The sequence below is a fragment of the Hoplias malabaricus genome, chromosome Y (genome assembly GCF_029633855.1).
Source record: "Hoplias malabaricus isolate fHopMal1 chromosome Y, fHopMal1.hap1, whole genome shotgun sequence".
Lineage (NCBI taxonomy): Eukaryota > Metazoa > Chordata > Actinopteri > Characiformes > Erythrinidae > Hoplias > Hoplias malabaricus.
Window position 1 is genome coordinate 49,886,162 of NC_089820.1, and position 20,066 is coordinate 49,906,227.

The 20,066-nt window shown below is 40.7% G+C and overlaps 1 protein-coding gene across 1 annotated transcript in view; it reads right to left on the reverse strand.

Annotated features, from left to right (window-relative positions):
* Positions 1-11,485, reverse strand: part of LOC136678451 (rho guanine nucleotide exchange factor 40-like) — a 67,283-nt gene extending 55,798 nt beyond the window's left edge. The window contains exons 1-2 of the mRNA XM_066656501.1: positions 11,438-11,485; positions 542-739 (exon numbers count right to left, since the gene is read on the reverse strand). Coding sequence (XP_066512598.1) covers positions 542-739; positions 11,438-11,485 — 246 coding nt within the window. The remainder of the gene's footprint in view (positions 1-541; positions 740-11,437) is intronic.
* Positions 11,486-20,066: the final 8,581 nt, after the last annotated feature.

Sequence of the window (20,066 nt, forward strand, 5' to 3'; positions counted from 1 at the left end):
GAGAGAGAGTCAGAGAGAGAGAGAGAGAGAGAGAGAAAGTGATAGAGTATTCTGGCTGGGAAAAACCCCTCAGCTTTGAACCACTGATAGGGCTTCTGGGGCTGCTTCTCAAATAACCAAAACAAGAAGCATTAACAAAAACAATTGAGTCTGGTGGCTCCCTGAGTCTTTTGTCTGAGGTGTGTGTGTGTGTGTGGATGTGTGGGTGTGTGTGGGCATCCTGACTGCACCCACATGATGACTAACACTGTGGATGGAGAGTGGATGGCTCACCAAACCCATCATGACACCACATCTCAGGCATGACAGTACATGACTAGAAAGAGAGTGATAGCATAGCTTTACCATGACTGAAAAAAAAACAAGCTATACAAAACAAAAGGGGGAAAAAGCAACAAGGCAATGAGTAACCATAAAGTAATTCACAGGAACCAGAATGCGTCATTCACATGGTGCAGAGAGCTAGGTCCAAACAAATGAAAGAGGTGGCAAAAAAACACAGAAGATAAAAGATGAAAGGTATATTCAGATAGTCACTCACACATGCGTCCTGTTGAAGACTTTGCAGAAGATGCTTGGCGGGCACTAGGAAGTCGATGAGGTAGCGCAGTCCGTCTCCACTGTACAGTGACTCCACCACATCTAGGACCTGACAGAGCACAGTGGCTCCTGTGGCCTCAAACGGTGGATAGAGTGCTGCAAGCGTGTTCTGGATGCAGCTGTCCAGAGATTTAGAGTCCTACAGACAAAAAAAAAAAACACTATTCAGTGTCGAAGCAAAGTGTAGCTATGTAATTTTTTTGATGGGTTCTTCCAAATCATTGTATGAAAAGCATGATCTGACGATTCATTCATTCATTCATTCATTCATTCATCTGATCAGTCAGTGCAGGTTTGGAACCTACACGGAACCACTGGGTGCAGAGCTGGAACACACACTGGACACAACCTGGTCCTTTGCAAAATGCTTGTCCTAGCACTTCCTGCTGTGTCCACAATGTCAGTGAAGGATCGCCTTGCTGTTATAAGATGTGTTAGCAGTCCATATAGTCTGAACACTCACAAGAGCCACTTGTACGGTCATAAACAAATCCACTGAGGGACCGAGGTAGTAAATTAGCACAGCTTCCTGTCCTCCAGTTATAAAATCTTCTATAACTTGTCACTGGAAAAGCATTTAAGAGGCTTGAAAATCAAAAACCAATATTAACAATTTAGTGTCTCTTACCATTTGTGACTTACAGGTGGCCTGTTACAATTCAGCCAACACCAAATGCAAAAAGTTGCATTCTTTATATACAGAAACACTGCAGCATATCTGAAGTTCCAATTACACATGCTTATACACACATTATTCAGTTGAATATAGACACGGCTCTAAATTTAATAATCACCAAAGTCAAAATGTATCACATTAGGTAAGACAGGGTTAACCATTCGTAGGCAATTCTGCACATCACTGAACAGAATCAGCGAGGAAGAGATAAATCAAGACAGCCCTGGGGGCAACAAAAACACTACGATAAGCAGCCTTGCAAGAGCACACATCTGTACAAACAGACCATCCATTCCTATAAACAGATACACATGTACAACACACAAGGCCTCCAGTCTAGGAATGAACCGAATAATGTTTTTGTGCAGCCTGTACTGTTCCAAAACTTACTTTTGAGTATCAGCAAAAAACTCATATTATTCTTCAAAGAGAACTGAATCTAATAGAATCAGAGAATTAAAAGAGAATTGAAAATTTCATTCTAAGTAAACCCACTGAATCTTTAAAAAATGCTGGTTATTGCATCCCACTGCTATTAGCTGTGGATCATATTAGTTTAAATCATCAAAGGCTTCGATTCATAAAATGTGCAACACAGTATTAACAAAGGATTGAATTTGACAAGGTTTAATACAGCTGGGAACTACAGGTTCATTCATTATCTGTAACCGCTTATCCAGTTCAGGGTCGTGGTGGGTCCAGAGCCTACCTGGAATCATTGGGCACAAGCCGGCCAATACAACCTGGAGGGGGCACCAATCCTTCACAGGGCAACACAGACAATCCACCTACCAACGTGTGTTTTTGGACTGTGGGAAGAAACCGGAGCACCCGGAGGAAACCCAAGCGAACACGGGGAGAACACACCAACTCCTCACAGACAGTCACCTGGAGCAGGAATCAAACCCACAACCTCCAGGTCCCTGGAGTTGTGTGACTGCAACACTACCTGCAGCGCCACCGTGCCCCTGGAAACTACAGGTTAATTACATTAAATGTAGGACATCCCTGATAACTGCATCAGTGAGAAACAAAACAATGGCTAAACAACCATGCAAAGAGCACATCAGTAAAAACAGACAAATACATGTACAAATACAAATGTATATACACAAAAAGCAGAACTACAGTGGAGTGCTGGAAATGTGCAGCAGCTCCCTTTATGTGCTGAGAGCTGTACTGGAGCTGAGAAAATTGCAGGAGCCCTTGTTGGAACTTGACTATTTAGTCCCCAGAGAGGTAAAGAGCAAAATCTACTAAAATATCAGTCATCACTGGCCATTAATAAAGTAAAAGGCCCCAGAAACTACTGCCTTCATCTTTGTAATGGTTCATAAAATTGCTTCTATTCTGCTAGACATCACTATTGCTCATTTCCATTTACCCCCAAAAATGTCAAACACTATTTTTTTCCAAAATCATAACGTAAAGGAACACTAGGCAGTATTTTTCTTTAGAGCTTTACCGCATGTAAAGGCAACGTTTAGGATTGCGATCAAAAACAGTTGTATAAAATTCAGAAGATGTTTCCTCACAATTTGCTAGCTCTTCACTCTGCTCACAGCTGAAAAACAGTCCAAAACGTTGACAACATAATGAAGATATTGCTCCATAGGTGGGTAATACTGAATGATTTTACCTGTTTCAGCAAATGTAAACAAACTAAAAAAAAAAACAGAGAAACCTGCAGTTTCCTACAATTTTAGATGTTGCCTTTAAATCATTACAGCATCTCAATCATTTGTCTGTAAAGGATATGTATGTAATTTCACTTAATTATTCAACAAAATGTATAACTTCACAGTGGTTGCCCAACATTTGCAAAAGCATCCAACTGTTCTTGACCCTAGTCTTACTATCTAACAGCATAGCCATTTACCTCAAAATATCTGCTCCAAAGGTAGATCTGGCCCCTCATTCATCAACCTGCTTCCTTGTGGATTATATAATTAGTGTCATTCTGAAATGACTGAAAATACCCCAGCAGCCCTGAGGCATGTACTTAGTGCCGTGTTATCATGCTTGCTTTATGGGGGGAAGCGGACTGTACCCTCTGATGGTAAAAGGAGGGTGTCATACAAGGCTTGTGTGAACAGATACAGCTGGGAATGGAAGTATTCACAAAATGGAAAAACATCAACATGACACAGCTACAAAGTGAGAAAGACTGACACGGGTGCTGTATGAATTAATGCTAGTTTTTCAATGTCAGAGTGAAGAAGATACAGGAAAGATTTGCCAAAGTAAATATTGTTCAGAAACAAGGAACAACCATGTCTATCAATGCATATTTCTCACACACACACACACACACACACACACACACACACACACACACACACACACACACACACACAAAAACAGAATAATGCGTAGACATATGGTATTGATTGGCAAAAACAAGTTAACAATTAACACCGGCTGAAAAAACTGACAAGTTAATGTTTGGAGGAAGAAAAACATGAGAGTGTTTTTGCTTCTCCTGAAGTGTCCAAATTAGAGGTTTACACTAGATTAATGGGAGGAAGTCGTTTAAGCACGGCTGATCACAGCTTCCAAATGGATTGCCCTTGGTGTGTATATGTGTGTGCCTGTGTGAGACTTATTATTTCAGATGGCAGAGCTATGTAACATTAAACACAAAAGAGCACATATAAACAAAGAGACACAGACACAAAGATCAGATCCCAGGCTGTTTTACAAGACTGGCTCTGCTACTCGCCTTTCTGTAGTTGGGTCATATGTACATACAAAAACAGAATGATGTTAAATGATATCACATGCAACAAATGAAAAATACATAATAAAACATGTAGATATACAGCTACACTTCTTACTGAAAAGTGAAAATGTCAGAGACAACTACTTGCTTGTTTAATTTCTATTTGAAATATGTTGGCAGCGTTGTGGCACAACAAGTAGTGTCGCTGTGTGTTCTCTTGGTGTATGCTCCCTGTGTCTGCACAAACACATATTGATAGGTCAAAGAGCTGTGTAAAACATACTATAGGTGTGAGTTTGACTTTGTGAATTTGTGATGCCCTGCCAAGGACTAACCACCTGTCCGGGTTTTGTTCTGACCTTGTGCCCAGTGATTCTGGGGAGGCTCTGGACCCATTGAGACCCTAACCATAATCAAGAGGTTACACATAATAAATTAATTAATTATTGAATATGCCACTAAAGGGAAAGTGCATACGTTTTGGGGATTTGAGGGGGTTTGCCTTATTTGTTGAGATATGTATCTGCTCTGTGGAAAACTACTTGTAAAATGTGCATTGTGATGAACTCTCCTTTCAGAGTGGATGAATCTGATGAGTAGTAAGAGTGGATGAAGTACTCACAGACAACTCTAGACTACTTTAGATAAGCTATTAGGTGTTTTGTTTCTTCTTGAAGATAATAACTGTTAAAAGCCTAAAAATCTGAATGCTGAAAAAAAATAAATAATGAAAAGTCCAAACTAAAACAAAATTTGGGAAAAGCTACAATGTTTCTCTAGGGCACAGTACGTGTCAGCTTCTGGAAAAAAGTAGAAAATATGTATTTAACAGAAACTAGACCTCAAAATTACATGGAAGCCTCCATAGTCTTTGCCTTAATAACTGCTTTCATTCTCATCAGAAGACTTGCTTTCAGTTTTTTTTAAAGAAATATGCAGGGACCATTTTCTTCACCTACAAAGTTCTCAATTAGGAGTGGCAGTATTTTCTGTAACTCCTCATCCATGTAATCCCAAATACATTCAGTGGCTGAGGTCTGGAATGTGACGTGGACAGTTCACTCTTCTGTTTGTTTGTTTGATTTGTAAATAATCTTCAGGTTATCTTTTTTTTCGAAACAGCTATTTGACAGCTTCACAGTGCACAACTGTCATCTCATAGTGGACAGAAACTAACATATCTTGAAAATGGAAGGTTTAAGTACCATTTATAACCTTCACAATTCCAATTGGCCTGAGACTCTGATTATTGACTGTTATTAAAATGTAGACACAAAAGCAAGTGGGCACAGTCCACATCAGTTGTCAACAAGCACTACAAACTCTCCTTTACTCTCTCTCTTTCATTTCAGCACATTTTCATTAGCTCTAAATGTCTTGTAATGCAACTACCTTTTCCATAAACTTCACTGATCACTATCTTAGACCATCACTCAGACACTTATTCAGTTTCCGTTCCCTCCCCCATCCCTCCTACAAACATTCTCGTTTGGTGTGCCATTGATGAATTGAGCCTATTAGTGTTGGAGCATTAGAGTCTTGAACCTGTTTAATCTCATATGGGTTCACTATCAACAAACTGCTTACTTACAAAAATATCTACCTGATCCTAATTACTTTCATTTGTAAACAACATACATTTAGTCCTTATTGAAGTGGAGATCGTAGGTTCTGACTAAACATCTACTGGCCAATAATACTAGATCATCTTCTGTCATCTATAAATCAGCTTGATACATTTCAGGGCATGATGGCAAAAGGGCAAGCAAAGATGTCCAGATGCCACTGACACCTGCAGCTTTCTCTAGCTCCTAAGGGACTTACTCAAAAAAAAACCCAGGTCAATTGAGAGATATAATGCTTTCAGTGAGCCCTGGGTAATATTATTGATATTGACTAATTCTTGTAAAAACTTAGCATAGCAGAACTGGCAAAAACAATCCTAATAAAGGGGCAATATTTGGCAACTTTGGTACAACACCACCAATATTTAAACTCAAAATAACCCACCAATAATTTCAGTACAACCACATCATGACAATAAAAAAAACGTAAAATTCAATCCCAAACCCAACTTTCACAAATTTAACTACATAAGAGAATGTAGAGGTATTATACACATGGGCTTATAAAAACGGCAAAATTATTATATTAAAATTTGACTTTGCATGGAGGTTGAGGATAAATATATAATTTACTTTATTTGAAATCAAAATAATCAGTTATTTTTCTGCCAAGCAATGTGTTTTAGCAGATTCCTGCTAAGGGCAGGTTAGGAACCATGCACAAAAAAGAAAATAAAACCTATTCTCAACAATCAGTTCTCACAGTACTCATAAAATCTCATAACACACTATCAAGCACAACAGCTCAACCAAATGTACACACATAAACACGTGAGAACCCTTGAGCCCTTGAGAAACTGAGAAAGTATATTTCTCTGAGGGGTCACACATACTAAAACTCTTATTTTCTAATGCTGAAAAAGCACTTGTCAGATATATTCAGGCTAATGGGGCCTTTTAGATAATTACCCAGGAAACAAATGGGATCAATTCACATTTTTTTCTTCCCGAATTCTGTGAAAACAAACATATTTGTAAGAAAGTAAAATATACAAGCTACTCCTGGCTTGAAAGTCTATAATTTTCTGTTACGTACTTTCCCAATATTTCTCCCTTTTTTCTCCCTACCTAAATAAGGTGTGCTGAATATATCACAAAGCTAATCCCGCTCTTTCTAAAAGACTGCAGCAATAGAGCAGAGCACAATGAAGAAGGATTTAGTGATGGTTTACAGCGGCTGTTTAATATTCTCCAGATCTGAATGGCCACACAGGCAGCTTGCTTTGAATCTGTATGGTTTGGACTTAGACTGCTATCCTTCTATAGGGTTCTGGAGCTAAGCCTACCATAAAAACACATTCCCTAATGTGAAAATCGGAAATTATACCTCAGTTGGTTTTCTGATGTTAACACTTCTCAGAGTAGATTTAAAGTACCATCTGTTAGACAGTTCACATAAGCAATGCATATACATATGCGTATGAAATAATTTTTCAGCAATTGCTAAACTCAGCAAAAACTGTTCCACAACAAACAGGAGTGAGTGGTTGTCTTAGCTGGGCAGCTGTAAACATTCAGTGCGGTTAAAAGCTGATTTCTCCAGAGTCCAGAGTTTGTGGCCCAGATCCATCACAGGAACTACCCACAATAACTGCAGAGATCACAGTAGTGTAAGCTATTTGTAATCAAGCATCTGGCCTTTTACTTCCTAGCAGACTGGCCTACTGCAGCATCATATTAGATTACTTAACTAACCCTGTCTCTACAGACCACCATCCGGCAATGAATAATCAATCACATCATCTGCTCCCAAGGGTGCTGTGACTCTTCTAAGTGTGTTAACCCCCCAACAGTCTTCACAAAGCAAAGAGAGGGATGAACACTTAGCTTAAAAGACTAACAGCCACTCTTGACTAATGGCTTGTGGTGATTATGGAGAAAAGGCAGTAAAATAGCATGAATGATTAATTGATGCACTGACTAGCAAATCAGTGCTCATCTAATCAGATAGCTATGTTAAGTTACTAAGGGTAAACGATACATCTTAAAAATAAAAATCTTACCATTAAGTAAGGCATGATTAAAGTTTACAAAACTATTTCTGGGATCAGTTGCATACAGTTTGTCAGAGAAGATGTTCCTGGGATTATCCTAAAATACCTGCAGGTGAAGACGTTAATGCAGAGCAACCTCACACACAAACAAGATGTGGGGGTAGATCCCTAGAGACCAAACCTTTCAACCCAACACAAGTGACGGAACAAGTCAGCAGCCCATCAGAAAGAGAAAAGAAGACTGGGAGATCATTCTAATCTTTTAAAAAGTGAGAGAATATTTCCAGTTGTAACAACTGTCTGAACCCTTTTCAGATGAGGGTTGAAGATGAAACCTTGCAGCCAACGGTGGTCAACATAAAGTTAACCTAGATGGTTTAAAAACAGTAATATAAATTAAACACAACCCTACATACAACATCCACACCCTGACAGCTCCTAAAGTGAACAAGGTCCTGCACTGGTATCCACAGATTTGGACTTCATCCTGTAAGAGTGAAATGTCCTTGAATCATCTGTTTCTACATCGAATGTTCCAACTTCCCACCCTCGCTTGCACACATGTGCCCTTCCTCTCACCAGGGCAGTAACTATACCTAGAGGACCATACCGTCTCAATTATAGTATCTGGGCTAAAAACACAACGTTTTCAGGAAATGTTTATCATCTGAAAATGGATTAATGGGCAAAAATATATATAGTTAGCCATGTTTCCGAGAACATTAATTCCCAGTGAGAGAAGTAACTAGATGAATATGGAGGAGTGCTCTACACATATTTCTGCTTATACTGGCACCTTATTTATTAGAATGGAAATGACATAAAAGCTTGATTTATCCTTCTTTAGGTTCCTGATACCACAGATAAATGCCAAAACACATAGCTGTTCACACCTAGCATTTAGCTGTGTCTTCTGTGAATGCTTGCGATCGGATTTCACACATAATTTCCTCTAGAGGAGAGGCATAGTGGAGGAGCGGCTTCCGCGGGCAGGATATAACCTAAATTTCACAAAACAGGTTGAAGGTTGAAACAAAATTTATTTTTAGATTGTGAGAGAAACAAATAAGAAGAGGCATATTTCAGTCTAGACGTCAGAGCACAAGACGCGCTAGCCTACCCATTAACACACACACACACACAAACAAACACACACACACACACACACACACACACACCCTGTCAAAGATGCATTGAGACATTGTGGTGTTCACACTACAATAATGTGGCCATGTGTGTGGTTTAAGTAATCGGATTACAACGTGCCCCCCAGATTCACTGTACCCTTTTTGCATCTGTACTTAATGCTAGCCACTTATGATTGGCTTATCCAGGTCATATGTTAATTCCATGTGTGTAGAGACCATACTTCCCTTACTTTGAGATACCAGTGTAGTATGTAAACAAAATTAAAATTTCCAAACGTATAATTCAGCTAACGCTTCATCCAGTCGACGTGAAACCATTTTATAATACAACTGTTTTTGAGGTCTCATCAACACCAACACATTTACATATATGTGGCTCTTAACCCTATGAATGTTTTGCACTGATGTTAAAAGGTCTGTTTCAGCTGTGCCTTTAAATAATGTGTACATGGCAATCAATAATCATAGATGGATATATCTAATACATAAATCAAGCCTGGAAATGTTTATGTCAACTAAATGATCCTTGTTTTTTATACAGAAACCCATAAAAATCACAAGATCTCAGTGGAAAAACATAGCTCTACCAAAACTGCGGGACAAATGCTCTTATAATGCACACAATTAGTGTACCTGAATGAAGGGAAATATGTTGCATAAAATTATGCCGGTGACTGGTGTCAGGAAATCTCAAGAAAGAAAATGCTTCAGAACCTGTTCAGTCTCATAACTCAATGCTTGCAGACAGTTCACACGTTACATAAATCAAAGATAACCATTTAGCCTCAAAAAAGGCACATGAAGAAGAAGAAGAAGTATTGCTGTTGTTGGGAAACGCTCTTGTCACATTCCTGGTGTAAGTTAGTTGGAAAATGAATGAGCATAAAAAACACCATATCAATGAGGGCTCATCAAAGAGCACAGTAAGAACAAACAAATCATATATTCATATAAGTTATGAATGTTAATTTTTAAGAAAAGAAAAATCAGTTTAAAAAAAAAACTATAAGCCTGGTTCACACAACAGTATTTTAAAAATCCTAACCACCCAACACAAAGACATTTTTCACAGATTTTTCTCAAAACATTGCGGGAGTTTCAATATTACATCCCGAGAGTAGGCGGGAGTTTCTCACATATTCAGCTGTGTCTGAAACAGACAGCAGGTACCTTGCGCTTTTGTTGCCTCACAAGGCAGTGTTTTGAAATGAAGGTGTTTGAAACAGAGTCACAGAGTATTCAATATTTCTACACTAAGGTTCCCTCTCCAGAATAATTACTCTGGAGCAAAAACAGGTGGCATTTTAACCAGTTTTAAATACTGACATGATTCTGCACCTTCCTCCCTAGGAATACTGCCTCAGTTACAGCACTTTGCTAGTTTCAGACACAGCCGTGATGTAAACAAACACGGTGGTTGGCGGTGAAATAATCCCCGCTTGACTCTCATTGGTTTATCATCTTTCAGGCATGATGATAAGAGAATCTGCGTCCACCCAACACTACAGGATTCTTAGGGCGGCCCCAACTGCTCTAGGAGAAGATCTGGATTATAGACTCCCCACACTACAGGATAATCTGGAAAGACGATTGTTTATGGTTACCCTAAAATCAGGGACCTCTTGCAATTGTCAGGAGGATTAAATCGTAGTCAGGAGGACTTATCCCGTAGTGTGAGCCAGGCTTTAATTACTGGAGGGCCAGGAGAATAATAGTAAGTCTTTGCTCGGATTTGAACTAGATAGATCAAATCTCTCTCCGACCTCATCTGTATTCTTTCTTCACATAGTTTTCACAGAAAACCAGTTCTTCTTATGCTACAAGTGTTTTTCCCGATAACATTTATACCAGTGAGGCACAAAATATGCAGTGAGCGCAGCACTCACAATCAGGACAAAAAATGCTGTTAATCCCATTCAGCCTTTCTGTAGTGACGCCATATTACACTATAAAAATGCAGTAGCTCTTCAATCCCCTCCTGCAGTGTAGTTGGGCAACACTCCGTTGTGTATAAAGCTTGTTTTTGTGCTTAGCAAAGACCCCAGACCATTTGCATTTCTGTGGTGAACCCTTACTCAGTCACTATTTTTTGCCAATGTTTATGATATTTACCAATTTATATCAAACTTAGCACATGTGGGATGGATGTTAAAATTGTAGTGTGGAGGGTACGGATGAGGAAATGTGGGTTCACTCAGCAAGGAGTAGGCAGGACTCAAAATAACTCTTTCCGTGAGACTTTATTTAAACGAAGCACACGTGATGATGGCACAACAAGAGAGGTACCCGAAGAGAAATGAAAAGAAAAGAAAAATAAATGAAAATAAAATAAAAAGAGCACGTTGGAACTAAACAGACAAAGTTTGTCCATACTGCAGTTCCCTCTACCTTTACCTGGCTACTGCAGCCAAATCCCCCTCCTTTTAGGAACTTAGCCCCACCCCTCTCTTAATTGGACTAACCCAACTCTAGCAAAGGGGTAAGAAGGTTGCTCCCAGGAAGATATTAATTCCCTTCAATACGACCATCAACAGATATCCCCCGCACATCTCATTCCAGCTTCACTGGTAAGTGTTTATCTATGTACATAGTTTTAATAGTTTTACTCATTTGCTTTTTCCCTTGCACAGGTTCCTGAATCCAGCTCTTCCCTCCCCCTCTCTATACCTCACCGTGGGCCCTTCGGCTAGCACAAAGAGAGACAGGAAATTCGCTGCCATTCCCCTAGGACCGGAACTGAAACAAGGTAAGCAATGATACTAATATACATTCCTTAATGTATATTCCAGTCTTGGTGATGGGTCCAATTCACTGACCTCATCACACACCCCCCCCCTCACACTAGTCACTCCTCAGAGTGACGTGAAAGGAAGTCAGCTGTAATGTTCTGAGCACCTTTCCGGTACCGCACCTGAAATTTAAAAGGCTGAAGTGACAAATACCATCTCGTAATCCTCGCGTTACTGTCTTTCATCCTGTACATCCACTGTAACGCCCTATGGTCCGTCTCAAGTATGAAGTTAGCACCTAACAGATAGTACTTCAATGAGTCCAATGCCCACTTCACTGCTAGAGCCTCTTTTTCCACCGTAGAGTAGTTCAACTCTCTTGGAAACAATTTCCTACTGATATAGAGAATTGGTTTGCGGTCCTCTTCCTCGCCTTGCAGCAGCACCGCTCCCAGACCACATCCCGATGCATCTGTTTGAACAACGAATGGCCTCTCGAAGTCTGGGCTGCTCAACACTGGTTCTGAGCACAAACACTGCTTCAGGTCATTAAATGCTTTGTCACACTGTTCCGTCCACTTGACTTTCTGAGGCTTATCTTTCTTTATAAGATCAGTCAACACTGCCGCTCTGGCTGAAAAATCAGGTATAAAACGCCTGTACCATCCCACTAGTCCCAAGAACGATCTCACCCTTCTTTTCGTTGTAGGTGCCGGAGTTCTTCTGACCGCTTCCACCTTATCAACCTGCGGGCGAATCATCCCTCCACCCAGGATATAACCCAGGTATGAGACCGAATCCCTGGCTAGATAGCACTTGTTTGGGTTGGCCGTTAATCCTGCAGCAGCAATCTTTTGCAACACTGTCTGGACGTGATGTAAATGTTCTTCCCAGCTGGTGCTATATACAACCACGTCATCGATGTAGGCGGCTGCAAATCCATCGGTCCCTTTCAACACCTGGTCCATAAGTCTCTGGAAACTGGCGGCCGCACCATGTAATCCAAAGGGCATTGTGGTGAAATGATATAGCCCAGAGGGTACACGGAACGCTGTCAGCTCCCTGGCTGATGGACTCAGTGGTACTTGCCAGTAACCTTTGCATAAGTCCAAGGTTGTCAAATACCGAGCCTTACCCAGCCTCTCAATCAGCTCATCCGCTCTTGGCATGGGGTAGGGGTCAAACGCAGAGACAGAATTCAATTTGGAGAAGTCTATGCAAAAGCGTAACCCTCCATCTTTCTTGGGTACAAGCACCACAGGGCTACACCACTCACTTGTAGAAGGTTCTATGACCCCCAGTTTCAACATCATCCTCACCTCTTCCTTCAGGTCTGGAATCAAGCGTGCAGGTACTCTACAGTTCGTCTGCCTGATTGGATCCGATTTCAGGAGACGGATGTCATGCTGGATAATACTCGTTTTGCCTGGCTCCTCACTGAAGAGTTTTGGTGGGATGACTTTCCTCAGTTCTTTTTGCTGCTTTGTACTGAGGTGTGACAAATTGAGCGGCGTACTAGCTCCACTTGTACCCGGGAAATATTGCTCCGTGCACTCCTCCTCTTCTCCGACTGCACATACCCAGAGTTGTTCTGTGGTGTTTGCTTTTGGCTCTTTCCATCGTCGCAGCATATTGATGTGAAAGACTTGTTGCTGCTTCTTCCTGTCAGGTAGCGACAACTCGTATGAGGTTTTGTTGATCTGCCTAATCACCTCATATGGCCCATGCCATTTTGCCAGCAGCCCAGTGTCCGATGTGGGCAAAAGAACCAGTGCTTTCTCTCCCGGTGTCAGTGTTCTGTTCTTCGCCACCTTGTCGTACCACTCTTTTTGGCGTGATTGGGCTCTTTCCATGTTGTCTCTGACCAACTCTGTCAACCTGGACATTTTGTCTCTCATTTTGAGCACATGTGACAGTACATTCATTTTTTGATCTTGTTGTCCCCCTTCCCAGGCTTCTCGCATGACGTCAAGTGGGCCTCTCACTTCCCTGCCATACAGGAGCTGAAATGGGGAAAAGCCTGTAGATGCTTGAGGTACTTCTCTATAGGCAAAGAGTAAGTATGGCAGCCATGTGTCCCAATCAGAACCAGTCTCCGAGACAAACTTTCTGAGCATACTCTTCAATGTCTTATTGAAGCGTTCAACTAACCCGTCAGTCTGAGGATGGTATGGAGTGGTCTTTATACCTCTTATACCCAGCAAAGAAAAGACCTGCCCTAGTTGTTTTGATGTAAAATTTGTTCCCTGGTCTGTCAAAACTTCTTTCGGTATCCCTACTCTTGAGATTAGTTGGATTAGTGCATTAACCACTTGACGTGTTTTAACCTTGCGGAGTGCAAAAGCCTCTGGATACCGTGTTGCATAATCACAAATTACCAGGATGTAGCGATTGCCTACTCGACTTCTTGGTAAGGGCCCTACCACATCCATGGCAATCCGTGAAAATGGTACATCAACAATAGGCATATTTATCATAGGGACTTTGTCCGAGTTTTTCTGAGGAGATGTTAATTGACATTCAGGACACGTTCTGCAATATTCGACTACATCAAGATATAATCTAGGCCAGTAAAACCTGCCAGCTATCCTGCTCAGTGTCTTAGCCTGACCCAGGTGTCCTGCCCAAGGCTCTGAATGTGCTAATTTAAGTACTTCTTGCCTTAAGTTAGTTGGTAGCACTAACTGATTGATATTGTTTTTGGTCCTGTATAAAATGTTATCTTTTATAATGAACTGGTTCTCTCTGCCGTTTACAATGCTCTCTTTACTACTCTTTAAAAACAGGGGTTTAAGAGAGTCATCCTGTGCTTGCAACTCAGTTATGTTACCCGGTATTAGCTCAGTATTGTCTTCAGGGATTTTCACTTGTTCTGTTAAGGCAGTACCTTTAACTTTCTCTTGCCGTTTTATTCTGCGTGGTTTCCTGTCCTTTCCCTCGTTGCCATAAGGTAATGTTTCAAGCAAAGCCTTTCGCTCATCTATTTCTTTTTGCTTATTTTGAGATCTAGTAGCTACCATTACCTCCGCTTTTTTCAGTTTTGCAGCTAATAAATCAATAAGTATAGGCACGTCTCTACCTAGTATAACCGCATAAGGTGTATTCTGCAGTATGCCAACATTTAATAAGAACCCCTGTCCATTTATTTCAATGTCAACCTCAGCTGTAGGGTAGACTTGCTCTTTACCATGTATGCATTTAACCCTAAGTTTTGACTCATGCTTTACCTGAGACTTTAACACAAATTTTTCTGAAACTAGGGTTTGACTGGCTCCTGTGTCAATGAGAGCTTTAACCGTCTTAGTACCTATTTTAACTGTAATCTGATTATCATTAGTATTATCAACTGGTTCGAAGCTTCTCTCCTTCTTTGGTATGTAACACAGTTGACTAGCACTATTTTGCAATTTTGGGCATGCGTTTATTTTATGGCCAGTTTGATTACAATTAAAACATTTCCATGTGTTCTCTGAGCGACTTTTATTATTACTTTGTTCCTTTCCTACTCTCCAATTAGTGTTACGCCAGCGCCCCTGTGCGGCTTGTTTATTAAATTGCGGCTTCAGACCACTGCATAATCCATCCAAAGACTTACCGAGCTCCCGCTGTTGGCTTGTTTTGTTGAAGCCGCTGGCGCCAATCCTGAACTCTGCATCTGCTCGCCGTGCGGCGGTGAATGCTTCAGCTAATTCCACTGCTTGCTTAGCTGTTACCGGCCCGCGTTCGATGATCCAAGTTCTCAGTTCAGGTTTTACCATGCTCAGGTACTGTTCTAATATGATGGTGTCTCCTATTTCTTCTTTCGTCTTTTCCCGTGGTGTCATCCATTTCTCATATAGTGATTTCAACCTGGTGTAGAGCTCTTTCGGTGTCTCATCTTCAAGAACTGTGGTGTCTCTGAAGCGTTGTCTATAAGTTTCTTTGTTGATTTCATACTTTTTAAGGATCGCGTCTTTAACTTTACCGTAGTCGCCGATGTCTTCTCCATCCATAGCCACATAAGCTGCCCTAGCCTTACCATCAAGGAGTGGAACAAGGTGTAAAGCCCAATTTTCCACGGGCCATCTGGCTGCTTGCGCCATCCTTTCGAACATGGTCAGGTAATGTTCAACGTCATCTGTTTCTTTAAGCATGGGCATTCTCGGTGTCGGCCAGATAGAATTCATGCCCTGCTGGTGTTGTTGTTGCCATTCCGTGTAAGACTCTTGCGCTACTAACGCCGTTTGGGAGCGTCGCAGGATCTGGGGCTGTGGAGCTGTACCCGCTTCGTCTCCTTCATCACTCTTACGGAACTCTTCCTGGTGCGTCCTCAGAACTTCCCCTTGTAGCAGGTTAAACTGGTGCTGCATAGCGCGCCACCTTTGCTCTTGTTTAACTGCTTCTTTTCGTAGGAGTTCATCTTTCTCTCGCTGCTCTCTAATGAAGCTCCGGAGCAAACCACTGACCTGCTCTATTTCTCCGGTAGAGCTGCTTGATGCTTCTACTTCTGGCCGGCTCTGCGTGTTATATTCTTCATCTGGTGAATCTCTCTGTTGTGCACTTGAGGTTGTGTGAGCTTTTTTGGGAGCCATCCTTACTGTTGCTGAGTCTGTCTTGCTGAAATTGGTAGGCGCTACTGTCGACGGCCTCCACTGTTGCCACTCTATCACAAGTCAATGGTGATCAAGGCTGCGTCCGCTTGCGTTTCTACCACTTGTGAAGTTCAGCACTCCTAGACTGCTTCCACTGCCACCATTTGTGGGATGGATGTTAAAATTGTAGTGTGGAGGGTACGGATGAGGAAATGTGGGTTCACTCAGCAAGGAGTAGGCAGGACTCAAAATAACTCTTTCCGTGAGACTTTATTTAAACGAAGCACACGTGATGATGGCACAACAAGAGAGGTACCCGAAGAGAAATGAAAAGAAAAGAAAAATAAATGAAAATAAAATAAAAAGAGCACGTTGGAACTAAACAGACAAAGTTTGTCCATACTGCAGTTCCCTCTACCTTTACCTGGCTACTGCAGCCAAATCCCCCTCCTTTTAGGAACTTAGCCCCACCCCTCTCTTAATTGGACTAACCCAACTCTAGCAAAGGGGTAAGAAGGTTGCTCCCAGGAAGATATTAATTCCCTTCAATACGACCATCAACAGATATCCCCCGCACATCTCATTCCAGCTTCACTGGTAAGTGTTTATCTATGTACATAGTTTTAATAGTTTTACTCATTTGCTTTTTCCCTTGCACAGGTTCCTGAATCCAGCTCTTCCCTCCCCCTCTCTATACCTCACCGTGGGCCCTTCGGCTAGCACAAAGAGAGACAGGAAATTCGCTGCCATTCCCCTAGGACCGGAACTGAAACAAGGTAAGCAATGATACTAATATACATTCCTTAATGTATATTCCAGTCTTGGTGATGGGTCCAATTCACTGACCTCATCACAGCACAACTCTCATATTTTTTTTCCTTAATCATCTGTTTGTAATTGGGTAAGAGTCATTACAGACTTAATGGACTAAAGTCTTTAATCTTAAGGCAAAACAAGAATTTTGTATGTTATGATTAATTCATGATTCATAGAATATCTTACAGACTCGCTATTTCACTAAGATCGATAAATAAATCACTTAAGTTGCAAATTCAGATAGCTTTCTCTGCATTTTGCTGATCACAAATAGCCTAAAGTGGTCCAAACCGGATGATATTATACTATTTTATTAATGGACAAAAACAAGGAACCATTGCAGCTCACTTTCTCCAAAATCACTCATCATTTTAATCTTTCAGAAGCTATAATTACAAAAATGAATCACTGGGCATGGTCTGGTTTTCATGGTTATGCAACTGAACACTATGAAGTAGAAAATTGAGACGCCATTTAGAATTAAACTGGGATTGGAACCTCTATGGCCGCACACACAGAAGACTTCCAGGACTCTCCACACGCCCCAACAGCTTCAAGTGTCTCCTCAAAATAATCCAGGCTAATTTTAATCAGTCTCTCTCTGAAATCCAAACCTGCAGAGGGTTCTGTCCAAACTCATTGGAGCATAATACACAAGTCAGAATCCTCAGAGTGCCCTGCTCTTTAAGGTTAATCCCTTGAACGCTAAATAACATCAGAGCCTGTCCATTCACATCAAAGCCTATTCAGAGCCTGAGTGGGAGCCAGACAAAAAAGTTGACTTTTGGCCGAGTGCCAGTGATGGATAGAGTCCCGGTCTACTCTATTGTAAGGCGCATGTCTATTGGCTGAATGCTGGACTGGATAGTGGCGCTGTCTGGGGCTGAACTCAGCAGGATGTCACAACGTAAGGTCAAATGAGAGGAGCTTATGGGGGTTCCATGTTATGGGCTTGTGTGGCTGGGTATGCAGAGGTCCTGCTCATGTAAATAAACAGAATTTGAATACAAAACCACGATGGTCTCAGAAATGTAAAGACATTTCACTTGATATACAAGGCTGCCGTTTAAGCCTAATCTTAGTTCTGGGTGGTACTGCTGAGATTCAGTATTACATTCAAATATTTTATGATTGTAGATTATATTTATACCCGTTTGAAGAGTTATTATTTCTAACAGTTAACCTGACATATATTCCCAAAATGGAAATTATTATACATTTTTAAATGTTCTTAAAGCACTCAGCAACAGACAGGAATGAGAGTTAGAAACTGTTTTTCCATCAATATCCTATCAACTTCAAATCATTATTGCTGTATGACAATGATGCTATATGCTAACTACAATACTTGCTGGTACTGTTAAAACATCAAGTTGAATGTAAGGTGACCAGGTCGTGAATCATTTTTATTGCACCTTTGAATCATTGTAGTAACTGCAATTTACAGTAATTTTCCACGTGGTTATTCTTTTGAAGCACTGTACCACTTTTTCTTAGAATTGGTCATTTCCAGTTTGCAGTTTGTAATATGAGAAGGTGACATCCCACAAATATGTTAGTCACCCTGTACAAGACTTCTGCTACCTGCTATCACAGGCATTCTTAATCACTGGTTCCTGTTCACAGAAACAGATATTTTACCAGCTTTTCAAATTCTCACTAAATTATATTTAAAGTGTGTGCAGAACAGAATTTAAGAGAAAACAGAGGGACGTGCCTGTGGTTATTCTTTTTTAACAGACCATTCACAGACACTGGGCTGCTTCCTGTATACAGGACTTATGAGTACAAAAAGAATAGGTGCTATAAAACAAGCTACAACTTCAGCCAAAGTATGTAATAGGTTCCAAAATCTTTTATATTAGGTATGGCCATCTTAAATATTGTACATATAAGGTCTTTGGTGTTTTCAAACAGTGTGAGTGAATAATAAAAATGTTTTAAAACACAACAAATGTTTTACAAAAGTGGAAGAGCTGAGTTTAAACAAATGGAAAATAGGACATTCAAAAACATATGAAAGTGCGTTAATCAAAAATGTTTGCCAAATTATTTGAAGAATAGGCAGAAATCAGTCACTATTCATTGTGTTCTTAGAGCCACATTTCATGCACTCAGGCATGTCCCTTTCCCATCCTTTTACACTCTCTATGCTAAACTCCACATGTCTTAAGTTTTAGCGATAGGTCACGGCTGTCACAGTGAATGTGTGCAGGTTCTTTGCTCAAAGCAATGATTTACTGCTTTTTGTGCAAGAATTAACCTTCATGCCTTTTCATCAACACCCCCCTCTCCCCATCTCTCTCTCAAACAGTAAAAACACTGACACTGTGCTTCCATTCAAGCCATTCCCCACTCTCTGCCTGATAGTTCGCGACTCTGCGCTCTGGCTGTGTCCAGCATCATGGGGTCAGAGTTCACATCTCATAAAACCCAAAGAGGATGAAGCCAAATTGGTCTACATATTGTAGAGCTAGTTAACCTTGTGCCTGTCTGGTCAATTTAGCTTTGGTGTATGAATAATCAAATTGCATAAGTGTGTCTGCCTGTGTGTGTGTGAGTGTGTGTGTGTGTGTGTGGGCTTGTCTATATGAGAGCGAAAGACAGCGAGAGAGAGAGAATAAAGTCGAGTGATATTACATTATAATTACAACAAAATATCTTACAATAATGTTTTATTCAATATTTCGAGCATTATCAATATTTAAACATAAAATCCACTGCACTATACTTTAATTTAATTATAAAGATGTTCATTAAAACATTTGTGGCTTTGCTGTTTTACTTGTGAAAAAGAGACAGAATTTCAAAATGATGCCAATACTAAACATGGGCAAAAGACAACACTAAACACCACATTTTTGAAATGACGATTAACTTATATATAAACTGTGGCAAATAACTTCTACGATTGTGGGGAACTACAGTTCTCTGTGGTTTGTCAGTCACAACTCAGATTTCAACCTAAATGGAGCAGGATTAAAGCAATTTGCTCATCTCTTGTCAATGTTTGGAGGTCTTTGCCGTTTCTCTGCCATGAGTAGAGAGAGAGGAAGTCTAGCATACCTGACTGAGCCACTTGTTTTTTTTACTCATTTACTGACACTAGGACTTCACATTAGACTAGTTTCAGGCACAAACAGACTGGAGAGCTAGCAAATGGTGACAAAACATCTTCAGAATTT